Genomic DNA, 25,966 nt, shown 5'->3' on the forward strand with positions numbered 1-25,966 from the left:
AGGGTCGAGTGGGTGTCCCTGCGGCGCCGCGTACTCGCCTGGCAGGGGTTGGCTGTCCGCGACGTCACCGCGTCCGGACGCCAGGGCTGGGGTCCGCGTCCCGCCGGGGACAGAAGCCCGCAAGGGGCGGGGCGGGGCTGGGGGCGGGGCGAGGGCGCGGCCGAAGGAAGTTCTGAGCCGAGTCCGGGCGCGGTCCGGGGGCGGGCCCGGCAGCGGGGCGGGCCCGGGGCGGGGCCTGTGCGGGCTCACGCGCGGCAGGCCCGCTGCTGCGGCGCGGGGTCCGGCGAGGGCCGGAGCGGACTGCTCCCGGGCGTACCGACGCCCGCGCTGTCACACCCACGGAGGGGCCGGCAAGCGGCCGCGGGTGAGTCCCGGGCGCAGCGGGACCTCCGCGCACTGAAGGTCACGGTGGAGGTCACTCGGACACCCACCAGCTTGGCACCTCAGTCTTCGGGGCGGGGTCCGCGGGAGGGGGCTGGAAGCCCGGAGTGCAGGCGGGGCCTTACTCGGGCCTTAGGCGTCCCGAGTGGACACCCGGGAAATGGGTCGTGGAAGCTGGAGCTGTTCTCGGGAACGGGAGTCGGATTGACTCCCCGGGTCTGGGACCTGGGGCCGGAATACCCGGCGGAGGGCGGGGAGTGGTAGTGCAGACCGCCTCCCCCGCGACCCAGAAGGGGGACAGCTGCTCCGTCCCCCGCAGCACACCCGGACTGGGCGGCTCATCCTGCTGTCCTGCCAAGTGCCTTCCCGGAATGCTTTCAAAATGCATCCCGCAGGCTGGATGTAACTCATGGCCGCCGGAAGCTCCCGCAGTGGCCGGTTCTCAGGCCTGAGAGCCAGCACAGGGCTCTGGAGGTCTTCTGGAAGAGGGGACCCCTGTTGGGCCCCATAAATAGCAGGAAGTGGGGGCCCCATGTAGGGGCAGCTCCGGAGCAAAGGAGACGGGGGAGCACTGAGGAAAAACCCACCCTTGGGCCCTGGGTGGGAGTGGGCTTTGTGCAGGCTCCCGTGGGACCCCCGCATGAATAGGCACTGTGTAAAAATGTGGATTTTGGCCTGGCACCAGGGCCCCTCCAGCTTCCCCTTGCCCTGCCTGCCCCTGCAGTCTGCACCACTCCCCTGCGCTGCAGGCATGGGGTTCTCTGATTGCCCGTCCCCACTCCCGCTCCCCTCTCTTCTCGAGACTCCTCCCCCAGGATGCCTCCCCTGGTGCCCCCGCAGAGTGGGTGGCTCCTTTGTCTGCTGGCACCCTGGCCCAGGCCCCTCTCCTGTCTCCCTCTGTGCAGGGCTGCAGTGCCACCAGGAGACCAGGGGCTCCTGGAGGGCAGGTGGTCTGTGCCCCGCCCCAGCCTCACCTGCGTTGAAGCAAGGACCAGCTGCTGCCCACTCCCTACACCCACTGTGCTCTCTGGCCTCCAGCCATGGCGCCCCTGCTCGCCCTAGTCCTGGTGGCCCTGGCGGGCCTACCTCTGGGTGAGATGGAGGGAGGAGGCAGGGAGGGAGGAACAGATGGCGTTTGTGGGCAGGCGGGTGATAGTGGGGAGGAGGCCAGAATTCCCATTGGCCAACTCTCCTTCCGTTCCTCTGCCCTGCGGAAGGCGATGGGACCAGGGGGTCCCACAGGTCTCAGGACAGGCCTCTCCCTGTCCTGAGACCCCTGTGCCCCCCTCACCCCCTCCCGGACACCCAGCCCAGGCTCTGGAGTGCCACGTGTGCACCTACAACGGGGAGAACTGCTTCAACCCCATGCGCTGCCCGGCCATGGTCAGATACTGCATGACCACACGCACCTGTGAGTTGATGGGATGGCCTCACGGGCCTGGGGAGGCCGAGGGGGGCTCCCACCTGCCCCAGAATCCCTTCTGGGAGCCCCTGGCTGAGGGGGAGCTGCCCTTAGTGGCCCTGCGTGCTGGGGTTGGACCAGCCTGGGGCCCAGTGGGGCCCCTCTCGGTCCTAGCCAGCCCCTGCTCTCTGCAGACTACACACCGACCAGGCTGAAGGTGAGCAAGTCCTGCGTGACCAGCTGCTTCGAGACTGTGTATGACGGCTACTCCAAGCACGCCTCCACCACCGCCTGCTGCCAGTACGACCTCTGCAATGGGGCTGGCCTGGCCGCCCCAGGGACCCTGGCCCTGGCCCCCATACTCCTGGCCATCTTCTGGGGCCTGCTCTGAAGTCCTGCCTGCCCTCATTCCCCCTAGGACCCACTTGAGGACAAAGCTCTGAGAGGCACATCCCTATCCTCTCACCCTGCCCACCCTGCCCACCCTCAGCCACAGCCAGGACTGTCCATAAGAGGACCCTTGACCTCTCTGAACCACCAAGGGGCCTCCGTCCCAGGCGGCGACCTTGCCATTTCCAAAGGCTGACGTGGACGCAGGCAGCTGGCCTTGGTGGGAGAGTTTGGTCCTCCTCTGCCCCGCCCCGCAGGGAGATGTGCCCACCTCCCGGGGAGCCCTGGGAGCAGCCGTGACGTCAGGGCCAGGTGGAGGAGGCCTTTGTCCACCAGTGGCCCCAGGCAGGAGTGCTGGACGCGGAGTCACGTAGGACGAGGGTCTCGAGCTCTGGGGGTTCCGAATGCTGCTCCTGCCCAGTGTGGACGCAGCCCAGCGCTTTGCCGAGCAGCTCCCTGCCACCCGCAGCCCTGCAGTGCAGCCCACGCACAGAAGAAATCCCCGCGTCATTGCCCAGGCAGAGCGGCCAGGCCGTGGCTACCCTTCCTCAGGGAGCCCGGCTTTGGGCACGAAGGGTATCTCCTTTACTTGTAAGTAAATAAAACCATGTGGACAACCAGGTCTCCTGCTGGAGCTGAGCACCCAGGCTGCGCTTTGAGTTCCCTAACCCCTAGGGGGCGGGGCCTTCCGCCCGCCAGGCTCCTCCTGCCCCGGAGGCTGTGTCCCTACTTAGCCAAGGCCTGGAGCTGCCCCACTCCGCCCACCAGGGGCTCAGCTGACGCAGAGGTGGGGCTGGGCAGGCCTGCAGGACTGTATTTGTTGGGCCTGAGAACTGACACCGGGCTATTTTGGGCGGGGAGGGCGGGGAGCAGGGTGTGGGTCACCCCAGGTCTGGTTTCCAGGCCCCCCCCCCCAGCCACGCGGAGCGCAGTCAGCGACGAGGGGGCTGAACTGCGACCCCGCCCCAGAGCAGATGTGGTTAGAGAGCCTCGGGTAGCGGGTGAGCGTCCTGGGGGTGGGGGGCTGGCAGCAGGCAGGGTCAGGCCTATCAGAGGAGAGGAGTCCCGGAGGGTCACGCCCCCGCTGGTGGGGCGCTGACCCGCATGCACCTCTGCACCCTCGCTCGCGGTGACCGCCGTCCGCGCGGGCTCGCTGTACGATGCCGGCGGAACAAGGGCGCCGTCAGCTGGCCGTCCGGAGCTGGAGCGAGAAAGTCCGAGCTCCCGAGGTTGGAGATCCGGTGGAAGGCTGGTCTCCCACTGCGGGGCTCGGTGAGGACTGGGAAAGGACCCTGATCAAGCGGTTTAGGGTTCTGAGTGGTGGGTGGCCCCTGTTGAAGAGCCGGTGGGTCTCGCATGAAGTTCCTGCCCGCAAGGTAGTCTTTGCCCCGGTTCGCTCCAGGAAACCGGAGGGTGGAGGGCAGGGGAAGGGGGCGCGGGCAGAAGTCCTGAGGACCAGAACAGGGGCCCCGCAGCGCTGGGGGAGCCTCGGCCCTCCCAGCACGCCTGCTCCCCCTGGTGGTGACGCGTGTGCAGACCGGGCCCTCCAGGGAGCACGATTTCAGCACCAACCGTGAGCCTCCAAAACGCTGGCTAGTCCACTGGGGCTCGCAGTCTAACTGGGAGGGAACCGGTTCCGCAGCTGCCTTCAGAGGGAGGCCTTCACTCCCGCAAACAGGGGAATAAGACGCGTTCTGCCCGGTGCCCCCCAGAGCAGGGGGCGGTGAGCAGGGCGCAGGCTGGGCACCTCACGCCTACTTGGGGTTCCCCACAGGCAGGCTGGGCAGGGGGCCCTGCCGGGAAGATGGAGCAACGCAGGCCGAACCCCGACCCTGGTCCCACTGTGAGCCCTGACACCAGTCACTCACGCGTGAAAGAAAGGGGCCACACACAACCCGAGCAGCTCAGGGGGCCTGTGTGGCAGCCCCCCACACTCAGACACCAAAAGTAACCACGCAGGACGGTCTGAAGTTAAAATGCAGTAACTGAAGGCAGCTCTCGGCGGGCAGTCACGGCCCTGGCCGGCGTGGTTCCCTAACAAGGGGCAGACTTTGCCTCGATCTTGACCTCCGAGGACCTGTCTGCCTCCCGTCCCAACACACCCTGGGGACGGGCACAGCCGCCGCACCCGGGCTGAGGCCACAGATCCTCTCGCTGTTATTATGCTGCTCCTTATTTAAAGTTTTATTTATTTATATTTGGAGATAGGGGAAGGGAGAGAGAAAGAGGGAGAGAAACCTCAGTTGGTTGCCCCCAACAGGGCACCTGGCCCGCAACCCAGGCATGTGACTGGGAATTGAACCGGTGACCTTTTGCTTTCTAGGCCAGTGCCCAACCCACTGAGCCACACCAGTCGTATCATGTTAACGGTTGACTGTTAACTACCCTTCATCCACCTACATCAAAGAACTGTGTGTCTCACCTTTCACTCACTCTCAGGGCCCCCCCACCTTGCTTTCTCCCTTCTCCTTAATGTGTCTGTCACCAGTGGGTTTCGTGTAACCCTTGTCTCCTCCTTTAACTGTGATGTAGAAAATAAGGTGGTAAAAGAACAGAAAATGTAGAAAATGAGGTGCAAAGCCACCATTCTCCACAGCATTGCTCAGTCCATTTAGATGTTACTTTCCGGCCATTGTGGTCAGTTTTGCTCAAATAAAATCACTGAAAATTCTGCACAGGATCCAATGTCTTTTACGTCGACGCCTAGGAGCCCTGACCCTGGTCACTCACCCATGGAGACCTGGCCCCGGTTGCCAGCTGAACACCGAGCCCAAACACTGTGGAGCAGGCGAGGGAAGGTGGGGTGGGGGACTCTCAGCACACAGGTAACCCCTAGACAGGGCCAGCCCGGGCCCTGGCTGGGTCACATCACCCCCCCACCCCCAAGTAGACCACTGAACTTTGCAGAAAGGGTCAGCTCAGGGGCGTGCTCTGGGTGGGAAGCACGGGAGGGGCCCTGCGAGCCTGGGCTGGGCAGGGCTGAGCCGTGACAAAGGAGTCCAAAGGAGTGGGCCGCCTGGAGGAGGAACCTAGGGCGTGTGTGGCCGCTGTCTAATCCAGTCAGCTCACCTGCATCCGTGCCCGACCGCAGCCAGTAAGCGGAAGTGTAAAATCGGGCAGGCCGGCCGCCCCCTGGTCACCCAGCACCCTCAGTGACCTGACAGCAGCTGCCTGGAGCCTCAGCCCCGCACCATGGTGCGGGGGTCTCCAGGACCCCCAGGCTGTGGAGCGGGAGAGCCTAGGTGCCCCACCAGTGCCCACGAGGTTCGGGCCCTCCCAGTCTTGGGTGAAGAGCGGATCTCAAATAAGCTGATCCCTGAGCCCCAGGGAAGCCCTGGGGGGTCCCTGGAGAGACAGGGTTCTGCAGCTTCACAGGGTGCCGTGGGGCCCCGTCTCTGAGTGCCCTGGGTGAGTGGGCCTAGCCCAGGGAGACCATGGCCTTGACCACTCCGCTTGGGCCCCAGGCTGCACTCGAAACCCCACCCCTGGGCTTGCTCCAGCGTCTGTGGGGCTCAAAGCCGGGTGGGACAGGGTCCCAGGCAGACACAGTTTGGGGACAATGTGGTGCAGGCCCCCTAGGGGGGTGGAGAAGCAGTGGCTGGAACCACACCTGACTCTGGACTCAGATTCACTCTCTCCTGTTGGAGGCCAGAGGCCTCCCCAGCAACTTCTGCACCTGCAGCGGCCGGCCGAGCCCTGTGTGAGGGGCGGCCCCATCAGAGATCAAGGCTGACAGGATTAGCGTCCCCGAGTGGCCCCTGGTGCCTCCCCACCCCTCCTGGGCCTTCTATTGACCCAGCGCTTTTCCTTTGTCTCCTTAAGCCTCTGAGTGCCGGTCACTCAGGCAGCCACCTGCCCCCTCACTGGAAACTGCCCCTTCAACCACCAGAGGGGGCGGTGGGCTGGCCCCTGGGGGAACTTGGACCCAGAGCCATGGGACCAGGGATCTGCCCTGGAAGTAGAAGTGGGGACCCAAGGAAGGAGTTGGGGTGGAAAAGCCCCCCACCCCTGCCACTCTCCCAGGCAGCCGGGGCTGGGCTTCCAGGCACTGGCTGTGTAGGGTGTGGGGAGGAAGGTGAAGGGCCCTAGGGGAAGTGTCTGAGGGAACGAGCACTCCCAGACGCTAAGAGGGGGGTCACGAGAGGGGCAGGGAGGGGAGGAATGGGAAGGGGGTGGAGAAGTCCCAGAGAGAAGTGGGACGTCCAGGTGGAGGCGGGAGGGGCCCAGTGGGCGGGGGTGGGGGAGGCTCTCCAGAGCCCTGCCACCCACGGGAAACCAGACCGCGATAATCCGCTTGGCTGAGAGTCTGGTCGCTGTGCTGGGTGTCCACTACCCGTCGGGCAGGCCAAGGATGGGCACGGAGTGGTGGTGCAGGGACGGGACCATGTGGGGCACACGGCTCGTGCTGCTGGTGCTGCTGCTGGCTTCCTGCAGTGATCTTGGTGAGAGGCGGGGGACGGCCGCGGGACCAGGGGGCCGAGAAGTGTGGGGTCCACCCGGCAGGGGGAGGGGAGAGTGGGAGGGGTGGGGAAGCACGGAGGGGCCTGGGGGCAGGCTGGGGCTGTGCCCGAGGGCCATGGTGCAGGGCTGGTGCCGCCAGGAGTTGCTGGGGCTCGGGGTGGCAGGGGGCCTGCGGAGGGAAGCAGATGCTGACATGTGCAGGGCGAAGGCCTGAGAACAGCTGGGAGACACCCCAGCCCTTCAGGGCCCCTCGCCAACCACACAGGGAGCTGGGCCCCAGACCCAGCAACAGCAGTGGGTGGGGGGGCCGGGGGTGGAGGGGCCTCACTGCGTGGGTAGGCTGCTTGGGCGAGTTGGGTGCCCTGTGGGGGTGGGGCACTGCAGCGGTGGCCTGCTGGCTGGGTCCCCGCCCTTGTTAGGACAGGCCCTGCAGGTGCCCGGCCTGCCGCCCGCCCCTGACACTTTCAAAGCTGCTCTGTCCCCACCTTGGGGACTCTCCGCCCTGGGACATCCACGGTTTCATCTGGCGGGCACCTAGGCACTGTTGCCCCCTCAAACCTGGGCCTCTAGGACAGAGGGCTTGGGAGGGGTGGGGCCCACCTGACTGGCTCCTGTCCCCTCCCACCCAGCGGTGGCCCTGCAGTGCTACAGCTGCCCAGAGCCCACAGGGGTGGCCAGCTGTGTCACCATCACCACCTGCAGTGCCAACGAGACCGTGTGCAAGACGACACTCTACTCCCTGGAGCTGGGTCAGTGGGCACCGGGCGGGCAGGGCTGCCCCCAGGGGTCACCACGGTGTGCTGTCCTCCACCCTCTCCTGTGAGGAATCCCTGTGCTGGTTGCCTGTGTGCTTGGTGCATAGTAGGCATTCAGCTGGTGTTGGGGGAACGAAAGGGGCTGGGTCACAGAGCAACTGGGATGGGTGGTGACCCCACAGTGGGTCCCGCAGAGGCACTGAGGCCAGCGCTCCATGCCCACAGTGTACCCCTTCCTGGGGGACTCCACCGTGACCAAGTCCTGCGCCAGCAAGTGCGTGCCCTCGGACGTGGACGGCATCGGCCTGACGCGGCCTGTGTTGTGCTGTAACACCGAGCTGTGCAATGGGGCGCCCGCCCTGGGCGGCCTGGCTGGCCTGGTCCTCGCCCTCTCCACCCTCCTGAGCCTGCGACTCTAGAGCCGCCCGCCCCCCCCCCAGTGTCTTGAAGAAGCCCCGCCCACCTGCACCCGGCTCCTGGCTCTCCTTTCTGTGCTGGGGCCTCCTGCTGGGGTGGGTCTCCACCTGCGTCTCGGGAGCCGTTTGCCTGTGTCCCCCCTGCCCGGCCCCCTCAGCTGTCTCTCCCAACCTGCACCACTGTCCCCACCTGCCTCCTCGAGGCAGTGAGGACGGTCACTGAACCTGGGACAGGCACACAGACCAGGTGGGGCTCTGCCCTCTGGGGCTGCGGAGGCCTGACTGGGAAGTGGGTCTCCACAGGCAGGGGTGGCTTCTCGGAGGTGGGGCATTGGGGCAGGGCCACGGATGGGGGAGAGACTGGGTGGGTAGAGGGGGCACACCGGGCCAGGCGGGAGGGCGGTCTAGACTGGCAGAAGTGGCCCAGGACCCTGGACAGCTCCACGAAGCACCCCCACTGCCAGCCCCTCCGTGCAGTCAGGGGCCGGGTCCCCTGCGTCACGTAACAGAAGGAGCAGAGAGGAGGCGGCTGGCGGAGGGAGTCCCTGAGCACCTGCCACCCACTCCTTAGGTGTCCAGGGAAACCCAGGTTCCAGTGCAGAGGGGACCTTCAATTCACCTTGGACTTGGGCCAGCACCCCCTCCAGACCATCTTCCCCATCACCTGCCCCACGGGCCCCTTGTCCCCAGAGTACAGTCTGGGCCTGAGTCTGGATTGGACTTGGCACTTGAGTGCACAGAGGCGGCTGTGCACCCCCTCCTGGCTGCTGCCCACTCCCACCGCCCCTGGTGCGAACCCTCCCTCAGTCCCAGGCAGCCGGCCCCAGCCCACAAGGTCGGGACGCTGCTCAGATCGCCGGGGAGGTAGGCAGCCTCTGCAGCACACTGCCACCGGCCAGGGTGCTGCTCCACGGCCGAATGCCTGCTGCCACTCCGTCTCCAGCTGCCTGCCCCACCCGGGTCTGTGGAGCCCGGGGAGGGGGTTGGAGCAGGGACACTGCCCACACCCCCACCACTCACCTGCTTCATGTCCTGCGGGTCCCACTTCCCGGTCCTCTGCCAGGGGCCTGCGGAGCAGCCCTCCTACTCATCAGGTCCTCCACCCCCACCAGGAGCTGGGGGATGACCTCCCAAGCCCCCTGGGACCCAAGGACCTGACCCTGGGAACACACTGGAAACCTGGCCCAGGTGTCCCCAGATGGGACTGCAAGGCCCTGGAGCTGGGGACACGAAGGCCAGCAGCTGGAGGGGGGCTGGGGCAACACCTTCCTGGCTTTAGTCCAGCATTCCGGGCAATGGGGACAAGCCCTGCCTTGCCAGTGGCCCCTGGGTTCACAGGAGCCCCCAAGCCTGGACAGCGAGCACCCCACAGCAGAACACACCCCAGTGAGTGTCCGCCGAGTCACTGTGGGGTCAGGGCTTCAGAATGAGGACACCCCCGTACGCTCACGGTTCGGGCCCTTTAATCGTGGGCTTTCTGCACATGAAACGGAGAGTGAGGCTCCCCAGTGGCGGCTGTGCGGCAGGCAGCGGGGAGGCAGGCATGGAGGCAGGCGCCGCAGTGCTCCGGGCTCTAGCGGCAGCGGGCTTCCTGGACGAGGCTGCAGGAGGCAGTTTTGGGAGCAGCGGTTGCACACCCGGGGTCTGGCCCATGTCGCCAGCCCGCCCGGGGAGCCGCGGCCGTGAGGTAGAGCCCGGGCTTCCCTGCTCCGTGCCTTGGAGGCTCTTGGCCAGTTCCTGCCTCTTCCCAGGCCTCCTTGTTCCCGGCTGACAGGTGAAGTCCCAGGCTGGACTGGGTGGCCTTGGCCAGTGTCCCAGCCCTGAGAGCAGCTGCCAGGGTGGGCCACTGGAACAAGGCCAAGAAGACCCCTTCCCAGGCCCAGACCATCTAGAGAGGCAGCACCCCCCCCCCCCCCCCCCCGCCGCAGATCAGCAGCAGTGAGGCAAGGGCAGCCCAGCAGGAGGGTCAGAGAGGGCAGGGCCCGAGCAGGGGCGCGCAGCACAGCCCTGTGGGTGTGCAGACAGAGGGTAGGGTGCCAAGGGCACCCAGGCAGAATCCCACGCCCTGCTCTGCTCTCTCCTGAGTGGCAGGTCCCGACCTGCATCCCGGTCACCCTGCAGTTACAGGAGGCTCACCACCCCCACAGCAGCCCAGTGCCCTCTGGCCCCAGCTGCAGGCCCGGGGTCCCCCTAAGCACCCTTCAGTCAGCCTCCCAGGCCTCTGACCTATCCTACGGACCCTGCCCCGCCCCCGCCCGCGGCCAGAGGAAGTGCCATGAGCTGCGGGTGCTCAGGGCACCCGGACGGTCTCTGAGCTCCAAGTAGTCTCTGGGCTTGGGCTCCTGAGAGCCTGGCTCCCCGACCACCTCCACGGCCTGCCTGCCATGGGCCTCGGGCCTCCCACCTCATCTCATCCAGAGGGCAGAGATGGGTCAGGGTGCCTAAGCTGCCCCATCCCATTCTCAGCGTGGGATGGGTCGCAGAGGGGGTCACTAATGGGGGAGGGGCAGGGGACTGAGCGGGGAAAGGGGGCTAGGTGGTCACAAGGCTACTTCAGCTGGGAGAGAGAGCCTGTCCAGCCCAACCTGCACTTTCTGCCCCCTGGTGGGCAGGGATGAGCAGGCACCTGGCCCAGGCACAGGCTGGGGGTGGGGTGGAGGTCACTGGTGCTTCACAGCGTCGCCGAGCCCACTCTCTGCCCGGAGCTGCTGGCTGCTGGCCTCATTGTAGGCGATCCAGTGCTGCAGGTCTTTCGGCAGCTCCGGAGGCTCCACCTGCAGCAGGGAGGAAGGCCAGGCTGCTGCCGGCTGCCATGGCAACGAGCAGGGGCGTGGCCAGGCTGCTGCCTTCCTACCTCTGCGCCTGTCCCCAGACGCCCCCCTCCCAGGCACCCCCATCCGCATGGGCCTTCAGTGTTTAAACTGCCCTCATCCCAGCTTTCCTCTATCAGGCCCATGTCCCCCACAATCCATGCTGGAGCCCCCCACGTGTCCCCAGAACTCAGAGAGCACCCCCTGAGGCCTTCTGGCTGGAGAGAGTGACAAGCCAGGGAGCACAGAGGGGCCAGAGACTTTGGAGCTAGACAGAGTGGGGGCCGGGGGTGGGGGAGGGCCTGGCTGTAGTTGTGTGATGGGGGGTCAGGTGAGGTTCAGGGCCAGGGCAGAGGGGTGGTGTCAGGGATGAGGCAACAGCCCTCCAGGGAAATGCCTGCCCATCTCAGAGCATCCAGGAGGCTGGACGGAGGGGCTCGAAGATGCTGCCCCTGCCTCCCTGCATACAGGGCAAGTCTGGGCTCCGGCTCTGCTCCAGCCTGGCTCTCGGGAGCACTCCCCACCCAGCCCGGCTGCCCCCTGCAAGGCCACGCCAGCCTTTCAGCAGGCAGGAACCCTGGGCACTGGGCGCAGCCTGCCCCACACTGAGCCTGAGTCTCCACATGGGACTCCCTGGGGCTATGGGTAGAAATCGGGCAACTCCTGTCCACCCCTTGGCCCTCCTGTCCCTGGCTGGGTGTCCGAGGCATCCCTGCCATGCTGTGCTATTGGCCTCCTCACCGCTCACATGGATCTCACCCATCAGCCCAAGGGACCCTGCAGCCCTCCTGACTGCACCGCAGCCCCCCACCCCTGCCACCATGCAGGAAAGCTGCCTCTCCTCTCCGCTCTCAGCCCATCGACTTACAGCCTCCATGGCCACTCCCTCCCAGTCTCCTGGCACATGAAGGGACACAGAGCATCTCTGTCTCCTTTGGTTGTGTCCCAGGCTCACCAGAAATCAAATACCCTGGAGACCATGTGGTGGCCCGTGTGTGGCCTTGAGTGGCTCCATCCCTCTCTGAGCCTGTCCTCTCCTCTGAGGTGGGAAGGGTGGGCCTCCCCCAGATGAGGGGAGTCTGCGTCCCTCCTCTGCCCAGAGAAGGCAGCATCCATCCTGCCTGAGGGCACCCAGCAGTCAGGACAGGCCCCAGCTTGGACAGAGGCTCCGAGAGAGTTTTCAGAAAGTGCCTGCAGCAGGAGCCTGCCCTTGTGATCACAGCTTCGGTGGCCCTGGGCTGTCCCCAGGGCCTGACTCCGAGCTGCCACAGCCGCTGTGCTGTGCTGGGAGGAGCAGGCCCTGGGGAGGGAACACGTCGGCTTCTGTCTCCAGGTAGAAAAAGCAGAAGGGCCTACAGCTCTCCAGGGCTCAGTCTCCCTCCCCCCAATGCCAAATCCAGGTGACAGTGACCCAGCCTGTCAGCTCTAAGCTGTGTGAAAGGGGGTCTCAGTCTCTTCAGAACTCCCAGCCACTTCCTCTCACTGGCACCCCCCCCCCACACACACACACACTGGGTTCAGAACCAAGGACCAGAGCAGGTGGTTCCACAGTCCAAGACACACAGCACTCAATCTGTCGGGAGAGGGCTGTTCTGGGCTTCCCTACTCTGGAAAAGGTGTTGAATTAGCATGGAGCCTTGAGGGGCTGGGTTAAGAAGTGGTAGGAGGGGAGCAAGCACAGATCAGTTACAAATAGTTGATTCGGGAACCCTAGGAGCCCCCAGGAACAACGGCATCCACAAAGGAGGCCCTGGGCCCAGAGGAAAGGGCTGGAAGAGTATGCAGAAAGGCAGGGACACCCCAAGGGATTGGACCTTCACCAGGAGAGGGGGAATGGCCTAGGAGCCCTCAGGGCCCTGCAGGGTGTGCACAGGGAGTCGGGTATCTCACCTTGCGTTTGCACAGGTGCAGTACAATACGTTCCGGGGAGGTGCCCAGCACGTGCTGGCGGGAGCGCAGCAGGGCGCACACGAAGCCATCACGCAGGCTGATGAAGCGCGCCTCCAGGTAGAAGGCGCGGTCATCCCACCCCAGCAGGCGGGTGCGCACCTCGAAGGGCTCCAGCAAGCGCAGGGAGCGGCGGTAGCGCGCACACGAAGCAGCCAGCACTGTGCGCCCCCCGAGCGCGCGCAGCGCCTCGAGCACGCCGCAGCGGACTAGGTGCACAGTACGCGCCACATCAGCCTCCCGCAAGTAGCGCGCGTTGTTCATGTGCAGTAGCAGGTCCAAGTCCGAGGGTAGAACGCGGCCCGCATAGCGCTGCTCTGCCAGCAGGTCGCGGACGCGCGGCTGCAGCAGGCGAGCATACAGGACAGCGCACGGTAGACGCACCAGGTACCACCCGTCCAGCAGCGCGAAGTAGGCGAGCGCTAGGCCCAGCAACGGCACGAGCAGCCCCAGCATCGCGACGGAGCCCGAGACACCGGTGCTTGCCGGTGCGCGGTCCGCTGCTGCCCGCGCCCGCCGGCCCCGGAACCGGCGAGCGCAGCACGGCCGGACCGAACCACTTCAGGTAGCCGACTGAGGGGAGAACGCGCCTGAGGCCGCCAGTATTGTAGGCCTCAGCCCCGCCCCCCGCCGCGGGCTCCCCCATGGCCTCTGTGGTCGGTTCCGACCCGCTGCAGGCGCCTTCCAGAGGCGGGCTGAGCGCTGGGCTGCGCGCGGGGCGCCACAGCAGCATCTGGCGGTCGCGCTCCGCGTTGCAGGCGACGTAGGGCCCGAGGTCGCCGCAGGGTCTCTCCCGCGCCAGCAGCCCAAGCTGGGAGCCTCTCCAAGCCCTCGGAGACTACGACTGGCCCCAGAGATTCCACCCCTGATCCGAGCACAGTCAAAGGGCCCAGCACGCATCCAGTCCTTTCTGCCGGACTTTGCAAGAGAAATGATCACAGCCAGCTTCCAGGGAGGCTCATTGGAGACTCTACTGGAAATGACCCTTCCTCTGCTCGCGACCATCCCGGGACTCTCCACTTCCACATGGCGACAAGTGCATGCCGCGGATTTAGGACGGCTCACAGTCTGACCCCAATCACCTTTTCAGTCCCAGCCAGGAGCCTCATTACTTCTCTCCGCTCACATCCATCCCCACCCCCGAAGATCCTGGCCATCCAGAGCTTATTCCCAAGCACTCCCACCCACTGCCCCTTTACAAACAGCAGCAAGGAACGTCTGGGGTGTGGGGAGGGGAGGCAGCGAATGCAAATGACTCAGCAATGGATTCACAGGTGTCCTGCACTTGGGCCTCAGCCCAATGGACTGTGGCACACGGTCTGCCGCCTGTCCCTTTTCTCTGCAAGCAGGGGAGGGCAAGCCCAGCGCAGCCAGGCCAGCTGGCTGGCCCCCAGGGTTCTCGAGTCACAGTGTTTGCCAGTGGCCTGGCAGGGTGCTGGAGTCCTGGAGCAGGGAGGGGAGGTTAGGTGGGCTCTAGTCCACCCACACAGGGCCTGTGCTCCGTGGTAGGGTCTTAGCCTCCATCTCGAAGGGGCAGCTTTCCTGGGCAGCGCCACCCCACAGCCCTATGCTGGCCTCCCTCCAGTGCCTCACCCCCATTCTTGCTCCTCCGGCCCTGCTCTGTGGCCGGCTGGGGTCTCACCCTGCTGTGGGGCTGAGCCAGTGGGCAGCAGGGCGAGGAAGACAAGCTTCACGGTCACAGGTGGGCAGCGTGAGCCTCTGGGCAGCTTTCCAAGGCTCTGCCTGGCAAGAGGGAGGCTCCACGGCCAACTTGGTCAGTTCCACGGTCAGCAGGTGCCAGAGGACCGGGCAGATTTCAACCTCCAGCTGCCGGCCAGGCTGCACCCTCCACTTCCTTTGTCCTTGTTTCCGCTTCCTGGAGGCGGGGACCGCTCCTCCCACCCTCAGCCACTCCAGGACAGGCCCAGCTCTACTGCTAGCCATTCGGAGCGGCCAGGGAGGGGAGACCGCTACGTTGAGACCCAGCCACCCCTTGAGTCTTGCAGTTAAGGGAGTCCCCCTCGAGCAGAGCAGCGCTGCCACCCTGGGGTTCGCGGTGTGCGGTGGGGTGGCTGGTCTCCTCACAGACTGCAGGAGGCATGAACTGAGGTGTAGGCTGCAGAGAGGGCACCGCAGGCGGGGGCTGTGCTGGTGCTCAGATCATCACTCACCCCAGCTCACACCGCCAGCTGACACTTCTGTGTCACCTGGATCCAGGGTTCAAGGTGAGAAGGCAGGAGCTGCCCGAACCAGGAGGGACCACCTGCCCCTTGGCCTCCCCACACTGCCCAGGGCAGCTGGTCAGTGCAGCCCATTTTCCCCAGGGCTCACTCAGCCTGGCAGCAACCTCCTCATGGCCCCCAACACACCCCAGGCCTGTTTTCAGGGGCGAGTCAAGGAGGAGGGGCAAGAAGGTCAGAGATGCTGCCTCCCCCAGACCCTTTATCTGCGCAGCCCCTGGCCTGGAATGCCCCCCTGCCCTTACTGCCCAGGGGTGTGCGTCCATCGGGCCACCCTGCTGTGCAGTGGGACTGCTGAGCATCGGTTCCCAAACGGGGTGCGCTGCGGCGGTCCGGCCCCAGTGGGTCAAGGGGTCCCACAGGTGAGGGTAGGCGTCTGCGCTGGGTAACAGACGACAACACGCCTCAAAGGACAGTGAAGCTCTGTTCCGTTTATTGCAAGTACAAGCAGGTTTTTATATTTTCATTTGAGGTAGTGATTAACATTTGCAGCATAGCATGATCAGTTATGCAGAAAAAATCAATACAAAGGTAACCAGGAAAAGTATGAAAGTTCTCATAGATACAGTTATAATGAATAAAGATTAGTTTGACCAGGAGAGCCATTAATCAGACAATTAGAAGTCGCTGTATGTACAGAATTTGAATGTCTTCATTGTATATTAAAGTTTCTCAGAATTTATCATGGGGCAAAAGGATACACTAGATTGAGTAGAGGTAATAGGAAATTTATTATAAAGCCTTTGTGATGTCTAATTTAGCTATCTTTTTCTGTCTAAAATGTTTCTCTGTGCACTATAAATTGACTCTCTAGTAACTGTTTCTATGTGTTTAGTTTGTAATAGTTAACCAGCCCTTTTTTAATTTCTTTGCCTGTGCAATTGATATATATTCTTATTCAAGGTAAAGGAGGGGCTGTTACTTCAACAACTTCTAAACATTCAGGGACTATTTCATTAGAGGGGACTTTGTTCTCTGGTCAAGAAATTACTTTGTACAACTTCACTGGAATTACGCGAATCAATGAACCTGAAATATAAATGTCTAACAATTCCACCACCTTTTGATCACCCAAACAAATATGTAACTTGTTTTACTTATTTCTGGTACACTATGGCGGTCCTGATCACCTTAAGTTGCTCAGACCAGGGTAATTTATACAACTTGACATGTTTTCCCTTATGGTTAACAATTATATCACCCTGGCTGTCGTACTCCCCTGTACAAGGGAGAGGGGAATCTGTGGGGATTTGTCCATCCTTTCAGGCAGTTCCGTGGGGAATACTAATGTTTTCCCCTGAACTGTTCCCTCCTCTTTGGTGATTTTCACAGGAATAAGTAAGTACAGTACAATGTTTATATTCAGTAGCAAGAGTAAAATAATTAAAATAAAACAGCCAATTGTTAACCCATTTTGGATGCCACGTTCTCCTTCGGGGAGACGAATTCCGTGAACTCGGATCCTCTGTGCCCGGACCTTGTCAGACAGCGTGGTTGGAAGAGGACCTGGCAGTGTGCCTACTCTCCAGTGGCCTTTTGACAGTGCTCGGAGACATTCCCGGTTGTCCCCGCTGGAGGCGCTGCTGGCTCCCAGAGGTGCAGCCCAAGTGCTGCTTACCATTCTGCAGTGCCCAGGACGCCCCATGGGGGGGGGGGGTCATCGAAGCCCAGCAGGACGCCTCTCCAGCCTGAGCGCCTGGCGGACGCTGCCTGCTGGCCTTGGGCTGCTTGGGACCCGCCGCCCCGCCTCTGCTGTCTCCCTGTGCCGTGGGGGTGCCTGTCCCCCCGCTGTATTTGGAAGCAGGTAGCTCATCTGTTTTCACAAAGTGGACGAACAAGGGGCTGCAGACTGACCCTGACAGGCCCAGCGGAGGCCAGCACGGTGGGCCCTACACACTCGGAGCCCACCGGTAACCCCAGGGGACAGTCCGAACACAGACTTCCCTCTCAGAGCAGATTCCAGAGGGCCGCTGGCAAAGATCAGGGCACAGCCACCGCCCGGAGCAGGAGACCTCGGAGCCCCTCGGTTATCTCGTTCCGGGCATACTACCTCTCCATGTGCTGTCAGTTAGACGGTGGCTGTCCTGTCCCCACCAGTGGGGAGGGAGCTCTCGGCTCTCCACTTGGGTCTCCGTCCAATCCCAGGGTTTCCCACTTTGCTTTCGCCCACCCGCCTCATGTGTCACCTATGGATTCCACGTGACTCCAGCTCATGTCTCCTCCATTGATTCCAATGTAGAAAATAAGCTGCAAAACTACCATTCTCTGGAGCATTTGGCAAAACTGCCATTCTCTGTGGGTCTGGGTTCAGTGCGACTCACTCTGAACCCCTCCTCCCCACTGCTCCGAGATCACCTCCCGGGACTCTAGGCTTTCCTGGTCTCTCTCCGCCCTTCACCTGCCTGCCCAGTCCCCTGGGGCCCAAAATAGCTGGGGAGGGGCCCAGGGCAGCTCACAGAGCTCTGGCCTCCCTGCCCCTGCCAGCAGAGGGGCCAGGCTCTGTGGGGAGCCCCGCCCACCCTGGGAGGCCTGGCCACCAGAGCACTGCCCTGTCCTGAGACTGCTGCAGGGGCCCGCACCTGAACCACGTCCGGCTCTGCCAGCTGGGTTCGGGCTGCAGGAGCTCCCTCGGCCTGAGCCCCTTCTTTGCTGTGAGAAACTCATCATCCAAAGGCCCTCCCCCAAGGACCTAGCTGGCAAGGTGTCCCCACCCTAGGCCTCCAGAACCTGGAGGAGGGGATTGGCTGGGTCTAGCCCCGCCTTCAGGCCAAGGGCTGCAGGCAGGGACAACAGTGCCCTGCCCCAGAGGACACCAGTGGGTGCTCTTCCTTGTCATCCTCTTTCTGACCCCTTCCCTCTCTGCCTGAGTGGACCCAGTCCTTTAGGCAAGGCCAGAGGGTCCCAGAGGGATAGGGGGAATGCTGGGGGTGCCTCATGAACCTTGGGGGTCAGTGCATGTGGTCCCATGTTCACGGGGCACCAGCAGACTGACTGTCACACACAGGATGGAGCCGGCCTTCCTGGGGATGCCCTGGATGTCCCAGGAGACCCCCTGAGGAATGGTCCTGGGCTCCAGTCCCCTGACATGCCGTCTGCCAAGCACATCCACCTGTAGCGTGCCTGGCTGCGACACACAGAACCGTGAGCAGGCAGGCGGGTGCTGTTCCCACTAAGTTCTGGGGTGCGTTGGCGCGCAGCCACCCTGGCTGACGGGGGCTCGAGGCACAAGCAAAGGTCAGGGACGAGGCAACTGCAAGACGGAGCAGGGGCAGGACAGCCATTGCATGGCTGTGGAGGGCCAGAGCCCAGCGCAGCTCCTGGTGGGGGGAGGGACAGAGGACAAGGGTGACTGGGAGGTTTTTCCGCCTCCCTGTGAGGTTTGCCACCCCCGAGTGAGTGGAAAGCCTGGTGGCAGGGCTCAGGCTCAGGCTTAGGAGAGCCGTCTGTGGTGTCTTTTGAAAGCTCCCTGGAGGTGGGCATGAAACCTAAGGGTCTGCGAGTTTGTGGCAGGGGCGCTGGCAGGAGACGTGCACTGCGGAGCCATCAGCCTTTGCTGGTGTGTACAGCCAGCAGGAGGATGGAGGGCCGCCCAGGCAGTGGGTGCAGACGAACAGGACAGAGAGCGAGGAAGGAGGACCAGGGGAGGAAAGGAAGGAGGAGGGAGGGATGGGAGCCGAATTGGTTCCCTGCTGCTGCTGTGACAAATGACTATGACCTTGGCAGGTTCAAACGACAGACATTTATGAACTTGCACTTCTGGGGGCTCCCAGTCGGAGATGAGCTGAAACCAGGTTGTCCGCTGGGCTCATTCCTCCTGGAGGCTGCAGGGCAACTCTGCTCCCTGAGTTTTGCATTTTCCAGCCTCCGCTGTGCCTGTGAGCCGTGGCTCATGGCCCCGCCCTCCACCACGAGGCCCATGAGGCCCCGCTGGTCTGCTGTCCTATCTGCTTCCTCCCTCAGCTCCTGTCGTCCTGTCTCCTCTGACTTGCCCTCCGTCCTCCCTCTTATAGGACCCTGGGGTGACCTGGGGCCTTCCCCGATTATCGGGATACTGTCCCCCAGTCCGGACCCTTAACTTAATAGTATGTGCAAAGCTCCAGTTGCCTCCTGAGGTGACACATTCACAACTTCTGGGAATTAGGACGTGGGACAGTGGGGTGAGGGGGTGCATTGCTCAGCCCACTGCAGTCCGCCCTCCGGTTCCCAGGTTCCCATTTGTCCCACGTGCCAAATATTCACCCCAACTCAAGGTCACCCAAGGTCTCAAGTCATTACAGCACCAACTCAATCTCCTCCCAGTCTCAGCAACCAGACCTATCAAATCTCACCACAGAAACCACCGAAATTAGGGACGGGCGAGGCCCTGCTAAGAAGGGGGCTGGGTGGAACGACGACGGCGCGGCGCTGGACGTCCCCACGGGCGGGCGGGAGCTCGGAGGCTCCTCAGCAAGGCCGTCCTCCTGCAGCCCGCTGCCCGGACTGCCAGGGTCCCGACCGCTTAGACACAGGGCGCCCCCATCACGAAAGCAGAGCCACCCCACGCCCATGCTAGAGACAGACAAGTCGAGGCGCACGGCGCGCCCGGGGCCAATACCGTCCGGGCCCACCCCTGGCCGCCCCGCTTTCTCCATCCCGCATCCCCGCAGCCTCCTGCGATGCCACTGAGAAAAGAGAGCTCCGGGATGCCTAGAGCGTCCCGGAAGTGATGGGGTGTTGGAGGGGCGTGGCGCTGCGGAGGGCTGCGCGCCGGGACTTCCGGCGGCGGTGGCGGCTCCCGGCCGGCAGGTGAGTGAGGCCGGGCCTGGGGAACGCGCGGGTGCCCTCGGGCGGGCAGTGCTGCTGGGAGCGGCACTCCGGGCGCAGGGCCGATCTCTCTGCCACCGCCCCGCAGGGACCCGGGCCGAGCCGCCAGCCCCGAGCGTTCCCTGCAGCCCTCGTTCCAAGGCGGGCGGTGGCGCCCGGTCCCGACCCCCAGGGTCCCGCCTGCCGAAGCCACCAGCCGCCGAGGCACCTCCCTTCCCGGGGAGAAATACCGCAGACTTGACTTTCTGTTTTTCCTTTTTGGTTTGCCCTTGCCCCAGACCTGGCCCCGGAATAAAAACGCTTTCCAGATCAGCCTCCTGCCGCACGCGCACGCCCTGCCTGATACCCTCCGCCCTTGTTCCACGGAGACGGGCCCTGAGTTTGTACAAACCAGACCCTCGAGGTCGCTTCCCAACTCCAGGCGCCCTCCCTGCAGCATGCGCACCCGCTGTTTCGGTCCATTACCGCCCCCATCCTTCTTGCCCCCAAGACCGTCGCTTCCTCGATCTCCAGAAAACTTCTCGAGTGTTTCTCGCTAATAGCTCCTTCTGCCCCTACAGACCGCTGCTACTCCCCTAACGCCCGCGTGCTCTTCTAAGGACTTGGCAAGGTCTACTTGTGTATGCCGGCTCCCTCCCTCCCGTCCCGTCTCTCTCCCCTTCTGTCCTCCCTCCGTTTTTTTTTTTGTTTTCCTCGGGCCCCAGAGGGTAACATGTTCATGGCTGGCTGTGTCCACCCGCCCCGGTGGTGGTGCCCGCCTGCCCCAGGCGGCAAGGCTGGGTCCTCTGTGGTTTCTCTTGCTGTTGTGGTGCCTTTGGGTGGAAGAAATGGCCTCAGAAGTAACATCTGAATTTCATCTTTAGAGGAGGATTTTGCCTCACCAGGCTGTCCTGTGTCGCCCCGCACACACCTGCACGTTCCCCTGAGGCACTGTCCGTCTGGAACGTATCCCTGGTGCCGAGCCTCCGGGACTCCTCCGGCCGTCCCGCCCTTCCTCCGGGTTGTATGTCCTCTGGTTTCTAAGCTGGCTTCACCTCCCTAAAAGTGGATTATGCCTTTACTTCCCTGAGCTCCCCACAGGGCCACCTCCCACAGCGTCACACTGCCACCCTCGGCGGAGAGGGCGTAAGCAGCGTCCCTGTGTGCAGCACCTTTGCCCAGCCTCGCAGACCGGAGATGGTCTGGGAGGGTGCCCCTGTGTGCTCAGAACCAGCTGCTGACCGGCCCCGATTTGTCTGGGGCTCCTGCGACATTTGAAGAAACTTTTCTTTTGAGCTGTAGTCCCAAAGGGCCCCATTTTCGTGCTCCACTTGTGACTTGTCCTCTGGCTGCACCAGCTGCTCAAGTTGGAAGAAGCAGCCAAAAGGAGGGTTTGGAAGGGAGGAGGTGGGAGCCCTGCCCGCCTTTCACTGCGGGGGTGGGGGCATGGTGATGGGTGGCTGGAAGGCAGCTGATCTGCTGATTTCCTCTGTGAGAGAGAGGGGTGCGGGACCGAGGCCAGGCCGTGGGGGGAGGGAGGGGACGAGACTGCCGGAGCAGGCCCCTGCCGAGAGCACCCCAGCTGGGTAGCCAGTGTCGGGGCCACAGCTCTTCAGCCCTCGGTGGCTGGAGGGTGTTGGCATCCCAGGGGCCTGACTGTCAGGTTGCCCTGGGCCAGCAAGGATGCGTCCGCTACGCTCTGCAGCCTGCTCAGTGGTGCAGGGAGGGCCGGGGAGGTTCAGGTTCTTGTGATAGGATGGAATTGTCCAGCTGGAAGGGGCCATGACAGCTCGGGTGGCTTGGTAGAAGCTGGAAAGAGCCAGCTACCCAGCATGCCCGGGGCTGGGCAGAGAGTTGGGCAGCGTGGGCTGTGGGGTCAGTTGCTGGGCAGCTCCTGTGCTGGTGATTTCCCGTCACTTGTTTCGGCTGCAGCTCCCGGTGCCTGCAGTTATGAGGATGCGATTATGGGCAGCCCAGGCCACGCTCCGTGACATTGTTCTTTGTCTCCCTCTGCTTTCCAGTTCCCACTCAGGATGTGTGTGAAGCAGCGCCTCCAGCCCCGGAGAGCGGCACCCTGGCTCAGACAGTGCAGCCGGCTAGCCCCAGCCAGCTCCCGGGGCCCTGCCACTCTGGTCCGTGGTTGAGCGAGAAGCTGCCCCCGTCCCACAGAGAAGGCCACAGGTCTCAGCAGCGTGGAATAGTGTAGGGGCGGTGTAACTCTAGAGAGGTCTAGGAGCCGGCCACATTGCCAGAGTGGAAGACAAGGGACAGCCGAGACGAGAGGTCGCCAGGCCCGGGGAGAGGCACCCAGGATTAGCGGACGGGCGGGCCAAGGTGAGACACAGGAGAGTGGGGGGCGCGGGAGGAGGGGAAGGGGAGGCAAGAGGCTCCCAGCTCAGGCGCGGGTCCCCTGTCTGCCCGCCCGCCCACCTGTGTGGGTCAAGCCGCCTCCTCCACATGGCCTCCAAGCAGGCAGCTGGGAGGGGCCCGGGGGCAAAGCGCAAGAGGGTGGTGCTGACGCTGAAGGAGAAGATGGACATCTGCGCCCGCCTGGAGAAGGGCGAGAGTAGGAAGGCGCTTGTGCAGGAGTACAACGTGGGCATGTCCACGCTGTACGACATCAAGGCCCACAAGGCCCAGCTGCTGCGCTTCTGCGCCAGCTCTGCCTCCAACAAGGCCCTGGAGCGGCGGCGCACCCTGCACACGCCCAAGCTCGAGCACCTGGACCGAGTGCTGTACGAGTGGTTCCTGGGCAGGCGCGCCGAGGGCGTGCCTGTCTCGGGCCCCATGCTCATCGAGAAGGCCAAGGACTTCTACGCGCAGATGCAGCTCACCGAGCCCTGCGTGTTTTCTGGTGGCTGGCTGTGGCGCTTTAAGGCCAGACACGGCATTAAGAAGCTGGATGCGTCCAGTGAAAAGCAGGCGGCCGACCACCAAGTGGCCGAGCAGTTCTGTGGGTTTTTCCAGAGCCTGACCGTGGAGCATGGCCTGACGCCAGAGCAGGTGTACAACGCCGACGAGACCGGCCTCTCCTGGCAGTGCTGGCCCGGCCCGGAGGGCGGGCCAGTGCCCGGGGGCAAGCAGAGCAGGGACAGACTGACTGTCCTCATGTGCGCCAACGCCACAGGCTCCCACAGAATCAAGCCCTTGGTGATCGGGAAATGTAGCGGCCCCCGGGCTTCCAAAAGCATCCAGCACTTGTCCGTGGCCTACCGGGCTCATGGGAATGCGTGGGCAGACAGGGTGGTCTTCTCTGACTGGTTCCATCACATCTTCGCCCCCTCGGTGAGAGAGCACTTCCGAGCCCTGGGTCTGCCCGAGGGCAGCAAAGCTGTCCTCCTGCTGGACAGCTCCCGTGCCCACCCGCAGGAGCCCGAGCTGGTCTCCGAGAACATCTGCACCATCTTCCTGCCTGCCGGCGCCGCCTCCTTGCTGCAGCCCATGGACCAGGGCATCCGTCGAGGCTTCATGAGGAATTTCGTCAGCCCCCCAGCTGCACCGCAGGGCTCCCACCCGCGCCACGCTGTGAATGACGCCCTCTGCAGCGTGGCCTGCGCCTGGGACGCTGTGCCTGGCGCCGTCTTCAGCCGGGCCTGGAGGAAGCTGTGGCCCGCGGCCGCGCTGGCTGAAGGCTCGTCTTCAGAGGAGGAGCCCGAGCACCTCGGAGCCAGGCCGCACGACCAGACTTTTGCGCACATCCCGGAGCTCGGGAGGGCGGCCCGGTCCCGGCCCAGCAGCAGGCTCCATGGGAGCATGGCTGCTGAGCAGGCTGGGCCAGGGCAGGGGGCTGGAGCCGCGTGCCCGGCGCAGGGCCAGCCAGAGCGGACTGAGAAGAATGGCCGGGCTGAGGCCACCAGGGAGGGCGAGGAGGCAGTCTGGGAGCAGGCGGCGGTGGCCTTCGACGCGGTGCTCCGCTTTGCCGAGGGGCAGCCGTGCTTCACGGCGCAGGAGCTGGGGCAGCTGCGAGCGCTGCATGTGGTGTTCATGCGGCATCAGCAGGGGCGGCGGCAGCGTCCCGCCCTCGGGGCCCTGGTCAAGCTGGAAGCCCCCCAGGAGCGTGGGGGGGGCTGTGCCACCCTGGGCCCCGCCCCATCCACCGAGGGCAAGGACTGATGGTACCCGGCAGGGCGGCAGAGTGGTGCTGACTGGTGGGAGCTGCCCCGGGGAGTGAGTGCTGAGGTGCGCAGCCCCTGCACCCTGGGTGACCTGTTACCTGTCCTGTCCCGGGACGTGAGGAGATGCTTTGGAAGTGCCACCAACTGAAAACATCCCAGAGCCTCCTGGCCAGAGCCCGGGACTGGCAGGCAGGTGGTGGTCTGGTGGTTGCTGGCAAACCTTGCCTGGACTGAACACACAGATGTCTCTGTCCCAGCACCCGGCCAGCCAATGGCAGTAGCTGCTGCCCCGTGAGAGGCCAGCCAGCCCAAGACCCCCACTGCCCCTCACGGGGGTTCGGGCTCCTGGTCTGGTGGCTATGCCTGTGTCAGGTGGGCCCCAAGGGGCCGGTCCCTGGGGGCGGGGACTCAGTGTGTGACCTCAAGTCAGCAGAGTCCCTGCTTATGTTTATATAGGCTGCCTGTCACCAGCCTGTGTACATGTCCCCACTCTTGGTGGGATTGCATGTAGACGCATGAGACTGTCCTGAAAGTCCCTCCAGGTTGCCAGCGCGCCCCACCCCGACCTTAGGTTCGGACCAGGATGCGGGCCGCACGCCGGCCTGGTTGAACTGCTTCGCCCAAGCAGGCGGGGGTGTGGGCCGGACTGCCGGTCGCCCCACGGAGGGCCTCGGGCCCGTGCCGTCCCCAGCGTCTCGTCTCTGCGTCCGGAGCCCCACGTCCCCCGGATCCCACGTGTCAGGGTCTTCACGCACAGCAGTCCTGACGAGGCCTTCAGAAGGGGGTCCGAGGCACACACGCCCGGGACGGGAGGCACACATTCCGGTCTCTCGCAGTGACTGGACTTCTGTTTGGGCCATTCACACCGGGGAAGAGTTGGGGGACAGTGGGCGTCCTGGCTGTTGGCGGCTCTTCCTCCGTCTCACAGCCGAACGGCTTCTCCGCTGGCGCTGCCAGGTCTGCAGCCCCCCGGCAGCACGGCCCAGCCTCCTGCACACGTGGTGCTTCTCTGCCCTGGGACTCCACCCCCTTCTCGAAGTCGTGCGGTGGCAGCTGGAGGGACCCACCAGTGTCATCGTTCGCTGTGTGTCCCTCCTGGAGACCGCGGTTCTGTGAGAGCCCAGGGGACACGAGTGTTTCGCAGCTTTCCAGACGCGGGTGGCGCGGCTGCCGGCAGGAGGCCGAGTGGCCGTGCGTCCTGCCCAAGTGCGCGTGTGAAGGCGGGACAGGCGCTCGTGGCCTGAGTGTCCTCGCCGCCCCTGCTGTCAGCGCTTCCTTTGCAACAAGCGCCCTGGCCCCCCACACTGCCGTGTCATCTTGTGTCACTTCCCGACTTGTGCCCCTGCCCCACTGAATCGCAGCTTGAGGTGTGGCAGGAGGTTGGGAGTGGAGTCGGGCACCGCTGCCCGTGCCGCCCGCAGTGGCCATCAGGAGACGGGCGGGTGCTCCCAGCCAGCAGCTCTTCTTCCGCTGGACTCGGCTGGGTGGGTGGAGCTAGGGGAGGGCCGGGCCGGCGGGTCCGCCTCAGCCTGGACCCCAGGCCATGGGCACGTGTCACGCCCTCACAAACTGCTCCTGTCCTGGCATGTTGTGGCCGATCAATAAATGCTGTGGGTGGACCAGCTGCGCAGTGTCTGTCCTTGGGGCTGCTTCCAGGACCGGCTGCAGTGCGTGGTCCCAGCGCTCACCTCCACTGCTGCTGCTGGGTGCTTCAGGGCAAAGGGCTCACCGCTGGAGCTCCCGGGCGGAGGGAGGTCCTCGGGGTGCAGGCGCTGGTTGGCCAGGCCTGCCAGGCCGTCCTGTGAGCTGGGCGCTGGGTCCGGGGAGTGCCTCTGCCCACCTGGTCTCCCTGGGCTTCTTGCGGGGAGCGCTGCAGCCTCCGAACATCCATCCCCCCATTGCTCCGCCCACTGCTGCCCTGTGTCTTTGGTTTGGTGGGGTTACAGCTTCAGACTGTTTTCCCAGACAGTCTTAGGTTGGGTCCACTGGACTGGACGTGACACCAAGAAGTGTGGGACCGGGCCTCTCGGTCACCCTGCCAGCTAGACAGTGGCTACAGACCCTGGAGGGGTTTGTGCTGGTGGGGCAGCAGGGGCCGCTTGTGCCCCAAGGAAGAGAGCTCCGTTAGGCACCCTCCTGGGTCTGGGGGTGTCTGGGCTGGGACTGGTCGGCATGGTGGGTGCTGCCCCCCTCACACAGCCTCACAGTAGCCAGACGGTCGCAGCAGGAGCATGGACACAGGTCAGCAGATGGGTCGCGACATGTGG

General features: G+C 64.2%; 4 protein-coding genes across 8 annotated transcripts; 3 read left to right on the plus strand and 1 right to left on the minus strand.

The window, feature by feature from the left end:
* Positions 1-225: 225 nt before the first annotated feature.
* Positions 226-2,807, plus strand: LOC119064780 (ly-6/neurotoxin-like protein 1). The gene is made up of 4 exons (XM_037166658.2): positions 226-364; positions 1,287-1,473; positions 1,691-1,792; positions 1,978-2,807. Exons 2-4 carry the CDS (start codon positions 1,422-1,424, stop codon positions 2,172-2,174), a joined length of 351 nt encoding a protein of 116 aa, XP_037022553.1. The 5' UTR covers positions 226-364; positions 1,287-1,421; the 3' UTR covers positions 2,175-2,807.
* Positions 2,808-4,037: 1,230 nt separating this feature from the next.
* Positions 4,038-14,148, minus strand: THEM6 (thioesterase superfamily member 6). 5 transcript variants are annotated; one of them, XR_008390761.1, is made up of 5 exons: positions 12,506-14,148; positions 10,391-10,579; positions 9,188-9,406; positions 8,826-8,872; positions 4,038-6,803 (listed from the first exon to the last, which is right to left on the minus strand). XR_008390761.1 is itself a non-coding variant. In XM_037166645.2 (3 exons), the coding sequence occupies exons 1-2, from the start codon at positions 13,016-13,018 to the stop codon at positions 10,466-10,468; spliced, it is 627 nt and encodes a 208-aa protein (XP_037022540.1). In that variant the 5' UTR covers positions 13,019-14,148; the 3' UTR covers positions 7,854-9,406; positions 10,432-10,465. The 5 variants fall into 5 exon arrangements, 2 of the variants coding, with proteins under 2 accessions (XP_037022540.1, XP_053516862.1); XR_008390760.1 differs by having other exon boundaries at positions 8,826-9,406; XR_005085465.2 differs by lacking the exon at positions 4,038-6,803 and having other exon boundaries at positions 7,854-9,406.
* LOC119064779 (ly6/PLAUR domain-containing protein 2-like) lies at positions 6,555-7,857 on the plus strand. Its single transcript, XM_037166657.2, has 3 exons — positions 6,555-6,615; positions 7,264-7,383; positions 7,615-7,857. Exons 1-3 carry the CDS (start codon positions 6,558-6,560, stop codon positions 7,806-7,808), a joined length of 372 nt encoding a protein of 123 aa, XP_037022552.2. The 5' UTR covers positions 6,555-6,557; the 3' UTR covers positions 7,809-7,857.
* A 5,045-nt stretch (positions 14,149-19,193) lies between the features above and the next one.
* JRK (Jrk helix-turn-helix protein) lies at positions 19,194-25,318 on the plus strand. The gene is made up of 2 exons (XM_037166625.2): positions 19,194-19,587; positions 21,606-25,318. The coding sequence occupies exon 2, from the start codon at positions 22,042-22,044 to the stop codon at positions 23,695-23,697; it is 1,656 nt and encodes a 551-aa protein (XP_037022520.2). The 5' UTR covers positions 19,194-19,587; positions 21,606-22,041; the 3' UTR covers positions 23,698-25,318.
* The last annotated feature ends 648 nt before the right edge of the window (positions 25,319-25,966 follow it).

This window comes from Artibeus jamaicensis, unplaced genomic scaffold (assembly GCF_021234435.1).
Source record: "Artibeus jamaicensis isolate MK-2021 breed Jamaican fruit bat unplaced genomic scaffold, CSHL_Jam_final scaffold_916, whole genome shotgun sequence".
In the NCBI taxonomy this organism is placed as follows: Eukaryota; Metazoa; Chordata; class Mammalia; order Chiroptera; family Phyllostomidae; genus Artibeus; species Artibeus jamaicensis.